The following is a 10,405-nucleotide window of genomic DNA, read 5'->3' on the forward strand; positions in this document are numbered from 1 at the left end:
GGCTAGGATAAGCGCCTGTCACATCTACCTAGGGAGAAGATATGGTAGGGTTTGGAGTTTGGTAACATGAGGTCAAAATGCCATTTATTACACATTGTTTTTGTTACTAGGCCTCTTAAAGTACTCAAACTATCATGACTAGACCAGAGTCTTCAAGTTTTGACCTAGAAATTCCTTGTCCTGATGGTCCTTGGTTTGCAGGGAGAATCGGCATGGTCTTAGCCTTTATTCTGGCTAGGGCGAGGTTCATGTGCTGTGGTCATTTATCTATGATGTGTCCTCTGCCGTGTGAGGATAACTTCTTCACACGGAGGCCTTTTACACATTTCACTGAGGGCTTTCAAAACCCTGCAATTTCATCTTGATTTTCACCTTAAAGTTTGTGGGAGCTTCAGGGTAATTATGATTTTCTTTGAAGCTGAGACCAGTGAATGGCTTGCTTACACCTTCACAATAATTGTCCTTGACCAGATTTTGGTTAGGCTTCTTTGAGCCCTCTTCCTATCCTTTCTTCCCAAATCCAGTATCAACAAACAACCTGCTAATTCTGTTTAATGAGATTCACCTACCCTTGGTGCCTGATCAAATTCTGTTTAATGAGATTCACCTACCCTTGGTGCCTGATCAAATTCTTCATTCCTCTTCTGTTTAATGAGATTCACCTGCCCTTGGTGCCTGATCAAATTCTTCATTCCTCTTCTCTAATATCAAAATCCTTGCATCTGAGTGCTTGGCCTGTCTGTAGCAAGAATTCTTTTTAGCCAGTTTTCTGAAACTCATCCTGCTCCCCACATCCCCTTTCAGTATTTTCTCTACTTTCCACTAATCTTCTCATTCCCATTGGCTCATTGCTGAAAATGCCCATCCATCCTTGATGTATCTGGAGTTGAGCTCAAACTTTCTTTCTCATTGAAATAGTTTTGTCTAAAGTCCATCTTGGTATGTTTAATCAGTGTCCACTGATCCTCTTGTTCTTAATATTATCCAGAAAAATCTGGACCATACCATTTTGCCAGATCGATGTCTGGGAATTACTTTGGCTTATCAGTGTCCTGATGGGTAGTTAAAGCTTACACCATTAGTTAAGTAGCTTGCCTATTTAATTTTCATCTCCCAACCTTCAGGAAGGAAGAATCAGGCCTTCAAAAGTGCTGCTCTTTAGCAAACTGGAAACCTGGATCTCACCAAGGAACCACAAAGCCCCTGGGAAGCTGAGGGGCAGTAGCGGCTGTTCAGGGATGTTTAGTGAACAGAACATTTACTGGTCAGAAGAACTGACCATTAGAGCTCTGACAGAATATTAGAGGTGGCTCAGCTCAGTGCTACTCACTACAGGAGTGAAAGAGAAAACTGTTTGCTTGGTCACAATCAGACTATGGATTAGGAAAAGAGAGCTTTAGTCAGAGTTTTGGTGTGTATTCCGAAGACTTTATACTATTTCTATAGGGTAGAAAAAATAGCTTTTGTTTCCAAAGCAGAAACTAGCAACTAGAGAATAGTATCAGTTTCAATAAGAATATCTACATTTCAAGCAAATTGTATCTCAGAAATTTTTAAGATAATTCAGACAGCAGCATGACCAAATTTTACTTCAGGAGTAGAGGCAGACAGCTGGCATTTGTGGAATCAAGCGTGAAGAAGACAGCATAATAAAGACGAGTATAAAGAGGAAAAAGTAAAACATTTTCCCTCAAAATAAAAGTGTACTAGAGGATTTCATAAACAATCATGTTTTTCCTTTAAAATTACCTCAAAATTGGGTCAACTTAAACGTCTTTATTTGAGAAATTAGGATACACATAAAACTTAAAAATCCTTTGGGCATCTTAGATTCCTGATGTTCCTATCATAAAAAATTCATTTCTACAGAAAAACAAATTGCTATTTTTGATTTTAAGTTACATACTTTTAGTTAAAACAGTTGTACAATCTTTCATTGGCAAATGTTTAAGGTATGCAACTCCATTGGAATCTTACTTCAATGTGTCAGCACTCAGTAAGGTCCTCCTTGTAACCAATATTCTGAAGTTATTTGCTTCTTTAATTCTCACGTAAGCCATGCAGGTGATATAATCTTTTGTCTCTTATCAACAGTATCTACAAGGAAGGCAATCCACCAAATGACACCATTGAAGGCAGAGACCGTGACTTCTGTAGACTTTAGTAATACCTTAGAAAAATCAGGACTTTGTTACTAAACACGTATCTGTGCTTTACTTTTCAAAACGTATGTGGGGTTTAATTAATTACCCTATTTTTAAAAACGTGTGGCCATGCTATAGTTTCTTTTTTACATTTTATTTTAATGCATCTTGTTAGTGTTGCTATAAAGTCTGCCAGGTCATCTGTAGATTGATGGCCAAAATATAGCTTACTAAGATAGAGACTTGTATTGGTACAGTGTAAGTCAGGCAGAGTAGGAGTCACATTTGTGAAGCAGGGTTGAGAGGAACAAGGCATTAGCTAGGTGAGAAGCTAGGTTTGGGAGATTGGAGCCGAGAAAGGGAGATTAGAAAACCAGTGATGGACGGCATTGCCAGCCAGGCTTTCTGAAAGCATAGGAGAGAGGAGCCCACATAAGCATCATGATCCTCTTAAGTTGTCTAGTGGGTTCTAATTAGTATTTTCAAATAATGAGACATAGAGCAATTGGTAAAGGATTTTCTTTGCATGCATCTATAGTTTCTTTAAGACAAACTCCCAGAAATTGGCTTACAAAGTCACATGGTATATTAAGTTTCTAGTTTTGATTGAGCCTACTTCTATATGTGATTGAATTCTTGACATCTTTTTACATATGGATAGAATGCAGTACTTCCATATTTCTCACAGAAGAAAACCATAGATGTTAAATGTTCAAGCAGTGAAAACATTAGAATAAAATTAAAGTGAAGGTTTTAAAAATAGTTTTTGGAGGAGTTAGTGAGATGACTCAGCGGTTAAAAGCAGCTGGCTAGTTTTTCAGAGGACCTGGGCTTGATTCCCAGCGACGACATGATGGCTCCCAACAATTTGTGATTTGACTGTCAAGGGATTTGATGTCTCCTTCTGGTCTCCACAGGCACCAAGGGCACCAAGACACACAAGTGGTACAAAAACATACATGCAGGCAAAACACTAACATATGTTAAAATAAATAAAACCAAATAAATACATAAAATTATATAAAATTTAAGTAGATGAATATCACACCAAAGACAATTAGGTTTTATTAAGTAACAGAATATAACATCTATGGTTTCAAAATCATTATAAATATTAACAATTAAATAGAAATTAAAAATGAGAAGCTGTCTGTGACCCTTTCCAAAACCAACTATTAATCTTTGTTGTTTTTGAGACAAGGTCTCCTTTATGTATCTCTGACTGGCCTGAAACCCACTCTGTAAACAAGCTGGCCTCAAACTCCTAGAGATCTGCTTTCTTCTGCCTCCCAAGTGCTAGGATTAAAGACTATTCTTAATATCTTTAATGAAGAACCCTTATCAATCAGGAGGACAAGACAGATACTTTATCAATGAATCACAGAGAAGTGTGGTTAGCCTACATATGAAAAGATGGTTAATCATACTGTTAAGGAAAGAAATGTAAATTAAAATTGCAACCAGACACTATTTTTCAATATTTTAGAATATTGGCCAATGTTGAAAAGGCTTGTTATTTAGATATAAATATGAGAAAAAATACCTTCAAATATGTTGATAGCCTTTGCTGGAGAGGTTGTGGAGAAAGGGGTACACTCATCCATTGCTGGTGGGAATACAAACTTGTGCGACCACTCTGGAAAGCAGTGTGGCGGTTTCTCAGGAAATTCGGGATCAACCTACTCCTGGACCCAGCAATACCACTCTTGGGAATATACCCAAGAGAGGCCCTATCATACAACAAAAGTATATGCTCAACTATGTTCATAGCAGCATTGTTTGTAATAGCCAGAACCTGGAAACAACCTAGATGCCCTTCAATGGAAGAATGGATGAAGAAAGTATGGAATATATACATATTAGAGTACTACTCAGCAGTAAAAAACAATGACTTCTTGAAGTTTGCATACAAATGGATGGAAATAGAAAACACTATCCTGAGTGAGGTAAGCCAGAGGAACATGGAATGTACTCACTCATATTTGGTTTCTAGCCATAAATAAATGACATTGAGCCTATAATTCGCGATCCTAGAGAAGCTAAATAAGAAGGTGAACCCAAAGAAAAACATATAGGCATCCTCCTGAATATTAACCTTCATCAGGTGATGAAAGGAGACAGAGACAGAGACCCACATTGGAGCACCGGACTGAAATATCAAGGTCCAAATCAGGAGCAGAAGGAGAGAGAGTACGAGCAAGGAACTCAGGACCGCGAGGGGTGCACCCACACACTGAGACAATGGGGATGTTCTATTGGGAACTCACCAAGGCCAGCTGGCCTGGGTCTGAAAAAGCATGTGATAAAACCGGACTTGCTGAACATAGTGGACAATGAGGACTACTGAGAACTCAACAATGGCAATGGGGTTTTGATCCTACTGCACGTACTGGCTTTGAGGGAGCCTAGGCAGTTTGGATGCTCACCTTACTAGACTTGGATGGAGGTGGGTGGTCCTTGGACTTCCCACAGGGCAGGGAACCCTGATTGCTCTTCGAGCTGATGAGGGACGGGGACTTGATCGGGGGAGGGGGACTTAATCGGGGGACGGGGAGGGAAATGGGAGGCGGTGGCGGGGAAGAGGCAGAAATCTTTAATAAATAAATAAATTAAAAAAAAGATTCCCTTGTAGTGATGGATTAAACACTCAGTGTGTAATTTTGGTACAAAAAACCTACAAGTCAAGATGTCTGAAAGGATGTAGAGCTCAATAGTTGTGACCATTATCTCTAAAAAGTTTTATTTAGGCACTTTTTCTAAATTAATTAACTAATTCAGTGGCTAATTTATTATTATTATTATTTGGAGATATGATCACAGTAAGTAGCTCTGGCTGTTATTGAACTTGTGACTCCCTGTCTTAGCCTCCCAAGCACTGAGATTTTAATGGTGTACCACTACATCTGATTCTGGGCAACTTTGGTTTAAGATGTGCATTGTCTTATGTCCCATTAAAAAAATCTAGTTAAAAAATTAAAATAGCTTGTGATTTTAAAATAAGTAACACATGTTTACCATTTGAAGTGAAGTATTTTCTCTAATGATTTGAACTCTGATATTGTATATTTTCTCTTTCTTTTCTGTAAAATTATTGTAAGAAATACAAATTACTGAAGAAAGGCTTGGTGAGGGTGATCAGCTCGAGGTTTTCTTTTCATTTCTTAAAGCTCTGTGAAGCACTGCCTTCGTGAAGAACCTGGGATCTGTCTATCTCGTTTCCTCAGAACTTCCCTAAACGCTATTGGCAGGTTGCATCTCTTTGAAGTACTAGCGTCTACCTGCACGTGTGGTCAATCACTTTAGAAAGTCTTAGCGGCAGGCTCAAGGACAGGTCAGGACCAGGTGATGACCACTCTATATAATCTCCTCAGGGCTGCATCATCAGTCTTAGAGGCATCTGGCCCAAAGGACACAATTATTGCAGTCAGGTTCAAGTAGTTTACATTTTAACTCTATCTACCCTTGAGCAACTTAGTCCTTATGAAGTTTGAAATATTACGCCATGGAATAAGAAACCTGGGGTTTTCTTCACAGTGGGTTTTGCCTATGGCAGTCCAACATCTTCTATATCTGTTTCTGCTTCTCCCTTAAAATGCAAAGTCTTAAAATGTAAAGACTTTCTTTCATATCTATTGAAACAGTAGCATCCTCCTAGGATACATCAGTTACTTGATAATTCTGTTGGACCAGCCTTCTGAGCAAATGGGTGTGAGTGTGTAATGTGTAGTAGGTCTCCAGCAGATGGGTGTGAGTGTGTAACATGTAGTAGGTCCCCAACCGATGGGTGTGAGTGTGTAACGTGTAGTAGGTCCCCAGCAGATGGGTGTGAGTGTGTAATGTGTAGTAGGTCCCCAGCAGATGGGTGTGAGTGTGTAATGTGTAGTAGTGTCTGTTCTCCTTTACTTCTGTTAGACCTTATACTACATCTTCTATTTCTTTGTGTTACTATGAGAGTCAGTGAGCTGCCTGCCTGTGCGTAGACCGCATGACTTACACAAATGTAGGTCCCCAGTGTCGCCACAATGCTGACATAGCTATGACTCAAGCTTCTCTTCCTGCTTGAAGCTATCTTTTAATCTTCCTGTTAGAAAAGGACTAGGGAGTTAATATCCTCTACATTACAGATACTCAATAGACGCTTGCACAATGAGTTTGACATAAAAAGCCACCTTTCTGTTTAAATGTGTCTTCAGAAGTACAATGTTTTATGCTAGAGATCTTATATTTTCCTTATGTATATCTTAGTTTTTAAGACAGGGTCTCACTATGTAGCTCTAGCTGGCATGAAACTATGTACAAGACTGTCCTACTGCGTGCTGGAATTATAGATGTCTGCTACTACACCTAGCTAAGAGTTTTAAACTTTTAGTTCAAAATGAGATCTATTTAAATTACTACTGTGTGTATTACTTTTCAGAGACTAAAGGCTATACAGTACATAACTCACAAGTTTTATCAAATCTTTAGGGTGCTTTCACCTACCTTTGTGTTAGAAAGATGAGCCTGAAAGTTTCTCCATTGTCAAGACTCTGCCTTTCTTCACTCAAACAAACGCACAAGCTGAAGTGTTCCCCTAAACACCAAATTAGAAGTCTAATATAATAATCATCATAGGGATTTGTGTCAGATATTTGTAGTAAGTGTAATTTTCAAAGGGGGAAGGCTTGTGCTTGCAGATGCGATGGGAGTTATTAAGAAGTTACTAAGCAACACGTATGTGCGTGCTTGCTCCCTCTGTCTCTCTGCCCTCCCCCCACCACAGCGAGAAGACAATGATGATGTTATGGAAACATAAGCCACTTCTCTGAGCTAGATCAGCAATGGACTTTTTGCAAAGTCCTTCACACCCATGCACAGATATTTGAAACAGTTTTATATGACAGATATCACAGTTTGGTCATATTATTGATTTCCTTTAAAGGATAAGGTGGCGTTTGTTCTCAGTGTCAGGCTGCTGAAGGAATAACATGGTTAAAATCTAGGCAACATTGACTCAACAGATGACAGACGTGGAGAGAGACGAGCAACTGCAATATCACTGGACCATCGGACTCAGGTTCACTAGGTTCTTGTATAGCTGAGACAGTGAGAAGCTGTATCCAAAGGCAATGCCCATTAGTGTTTGCTTAGAGAATGGCTCAGCAGTCATAAGGGGAATCCAATGAGAAGATCCTGTTTAATGGAGTAGATTTCCCCTTATAATTTATCTAACCTGTGCATAACAGATCTCTTCAAACCCTGCCATCTGGTAGAAGCAACTGCCAGAAGCTCTGCACCTGTATCAGAGTTCTGCCCTTGTTTCTGGCGTGATGCTGAGCAGGTTGGGGTTCCTGATGCGATCTTGTTCTTTGTTTTGTAGCCTACACATAATGTGATATAACCAAAGCATTGTAGCCCACACTGGATTAAATTACCTTTGTGTTATAATAGTGTCACAGTTATTATAAAAATATGTTATTATAGTTCTTTGATATAGCATCTCACTATAGAACCCTGACTGACTTGGAACTCTTTATGGAGACAGAGTAGCATCAGCTTACAGAGATTTGCCTGTTTCTGCCTCCCGAGTGTAGGGATAAAACAAGTGGGCTACCATGCCCAGATAAAAGTTGTTTTTAAGAAGAAATTTCTTTCACCTTTGTCTTGATTGGTGAGCTCAATAGGCAAGTGAGCATGAAAAACATCTGATGGGAAGGGCCTCATTTTCATTTTCTTTTTCTTTATTCTTCTTCTTTCATACAATACATCCTGACCACAAGTTTCTCCTCTCTCCACTCCTCCCAACACCCCCTTCTCCATAAGATCTGCTTCTCTTCTGTTTCTCTTTAGGAAAGAGCAGCCCTCCCAGGGATATCAGCCGAACATGGCATAACAATGTACAGCAAAACTAGGCACAAACTCTCATATCAAGGCTGGATGAGTAAACCCAGTAGGAGGAAAAAGAGTCAGAGATCTCTCTAGCCCCCACTGTTAGGAGTCTCATAAGTGCACTAAACTAAACAAGCATATTTAGAAGACCTACTGCAGACCAACTCTGGCTCCATGACTGCTGCTTCAATTTCTGTGAGCCCCTAAGATCCCTGCTTAGTTGATTCTGTGGGCTGTGTTCTCCTGATATTCCTGACCCCTCTTGTTCTTACAGTTCTTCCTCCCCCTCTTCTTCTGGGTTCCCTGAACTCCTTCTAATGTTTGGCTGTGGGTCTCTGCATCTGCTCCCATCAGTTGCTGGATGAAGTTTCTCTGATGATGACTGGGCTAGGCTCTGGTCTGTGAGTATAGCAGAATATCATTAGGGATCATTTCATTGACTCTTTTCTTATGCAGCCTCTGGTTCCCGGTCATTCAGGTAGTGCTGGGCATGAGCTTCCTCATGTGCTATGGGCCTCTAGTTAGACCAGCCATTGGTTGACTGCTCGCTCAAATTCTGCACCACCATTGACCCAGCATATCTTGCAGGCAGGACAGATTGTATGTCAAAGGTTTTATGGCTGAGTGTTCCAATCCCACCACAGGAAGCCTTGCCTGGTTACAAAAGATGGCCAGTCCAGGCTTCCTATCCCCCATTATTAGTAGTCATTGCTATGGTCACCCTTGTAGATTCCAGGGACGTTTCCACTGCACTAGGTTTTCACAGAGCCCCCTAAATGTTGCCCAATTCCAGTGGTCTCTCCCTGTATTTTCTCAGGCATCATTTTTTATAGTTCATTTTCAGACATGACCACTGAACATCTTTCTTGCCTAAGGGAGAAGGAGAGGTGGGAGGTGGTGCCATGGGTTGTGTGCACCTCCAGCAGAGTGGAGGAGTCTGCTTCCACTCACAAGCTAGAAAGCACTTTCTTTTTCTCTATCACCTTCCACAGGGCATCTTTGATCTCTTTGTTCCTCATACTGTAGATGAGAGGGTTCAGCATGGGGATCACCAGAGAGTAGAAGACAGACACTACCTTGTCTCTGCTTAATGAATAGCTGGAGCTGGGCCGCAGATACATGAAAAGTGCTGTCCCAAACAGCATGGTCACAGCCATGAGGTGTGAGGCGCACGTGTTGAAGGCTTTCCACCGGCCTTCCACAGAGTGGATCTTCAAGACCGCAGACACTATGTAACTGTAGGAGACCAGGAGAATGACGAACGATGTCCCTCCAACCACGATCACAACACAGAAATTCACCACTTGGCTGAGGAGTGTGCTGGAGCAAGAAAGTGCCAGGATTGGTGGGAGGTCACAGAAGAAGTGGTTGATAACATTTGGCCCGCAATAGTGGAGCTGGAATATGGAACTGGCCTGAATAAAAGAACTCATGAAGCCACCAAAATATGCCCCAGCCACCATGCGCAGGCAGAGACCCTGGGGCATGATGGTGGTGTACAGCAGGGGATTAGAGATAGCAGCATACCTGTCATAGGCCATTGCTGTTAGTAGGAAGCATTCAGTTAGGCCCAAACCAACAAAGAAGAAGAACTGAGCTGCACATCCCCAGAACGAGATAGTCTTCTGCTCTAGAAAGAAATCAGAGAGCATCTTGGGAGCTACAGAGGATGAGTAGCAGATGTCAATGAAGGATAAGTTGCTGAGGAAGAAGTACATGGGTGTGTGCAAACGGGTATCACCTCGGATGAGAAAGATGAGCACGAGGTTCCAGGTCAAGGTCACAAGATAGATGCCCAGGAAAGTCAGAAAGAGGAAGATTTGGAGTTCTGGGTGGTCTGAGAAGCCCAAGAAGATGAACATGGTCACAGAGCTGTTCCAGGTGTTAGTTACAGTCATGTCTCCCACAGACCACAAGGACAAGAGGCAGACCTGGGTTAATAATGACATTACAGATGCCACGGACAAGTGGTTACACATGCATGAAGGGCTCGACATTACATGGGGCTAAAAACAAAAGGGGCAAGGAGATGACCCAGTCAATAAAGTGCCTGCCGTGCAAGTGTTAGGGTCTGAGTAAGATTTCAAGAACTCAGGTTAAAAAGCCAGTACAGAGGATTAGACAGCCAGCACCGCCTACTTGGCAAAATGCAAGCTCGTAATAGACCTAGCTCAGAAAACAAGGTAGATGGTGCCTGGAAAGTGACAAGGGAGATTGTCTTTTGGTCTCTACATGAATGTGCTCCTGTCCACATATGAGCATGCACACACACAAATGCACATAAAGATGCCCCTTCCCCATAATTGCATCATTGTTTTAAATATTTGAGCAGTAAACAGATGATTCTCAGCTGTGGACTCAGAATCCCAGGAAGCAGTTCTCATCTGCAACAT

At 41.2% G+C, this 10,405-nt stretch overlaps 1 protein-coding gene across 1 annotated transcript; it reads right to left on the reverse strand.

Moving 5' to 3' along the window:
* Positions 1 to 8,959: 8,959 nt before the first annotated feature.
* On the reverse strand, positions 8,960 to 9,910 carry LOC101992190 (olfactory receptor 5A1). Its single transcript, XM_005369681.2, has one exon. The coding sequence runs from the start codon at positions 9,908 to 9,910 to the stop codon at positions 8,960 to 8,962; it is 951 nt and encodes a 316-aa protein (XP_005369738.1).
* Between the last annotated feature and the right edge of the window lie 495 nt (positions 9,911 to 10,405).

This window comes from Microtus ochrogaster, unplaced genomic scaffold, assembly GCF_000317375.1.
Source record: "Microtus ochrogaster isolate Prairie Vole_2 unplaced genomic scaffold, MicOch1.0 UNK56, whole genome shotgun sequence".
Taxonomy (NCBI): domain Eukaryota; kingdom Metazoa; phylum Chordata; class Mammalia; order Rodentia; family Cricetidae; genus Microtus; species Microtus ochrogaster.

Excerpts from the sequence above, each read along its gene's own strand:
- LOC101992190 (XM_005369681.2), bottom strand. The coding sequence starts at position 9,910 with ATGACTGTAACTAACACCTGGAACAGCTCTGTGACCATGTTCATCTTC.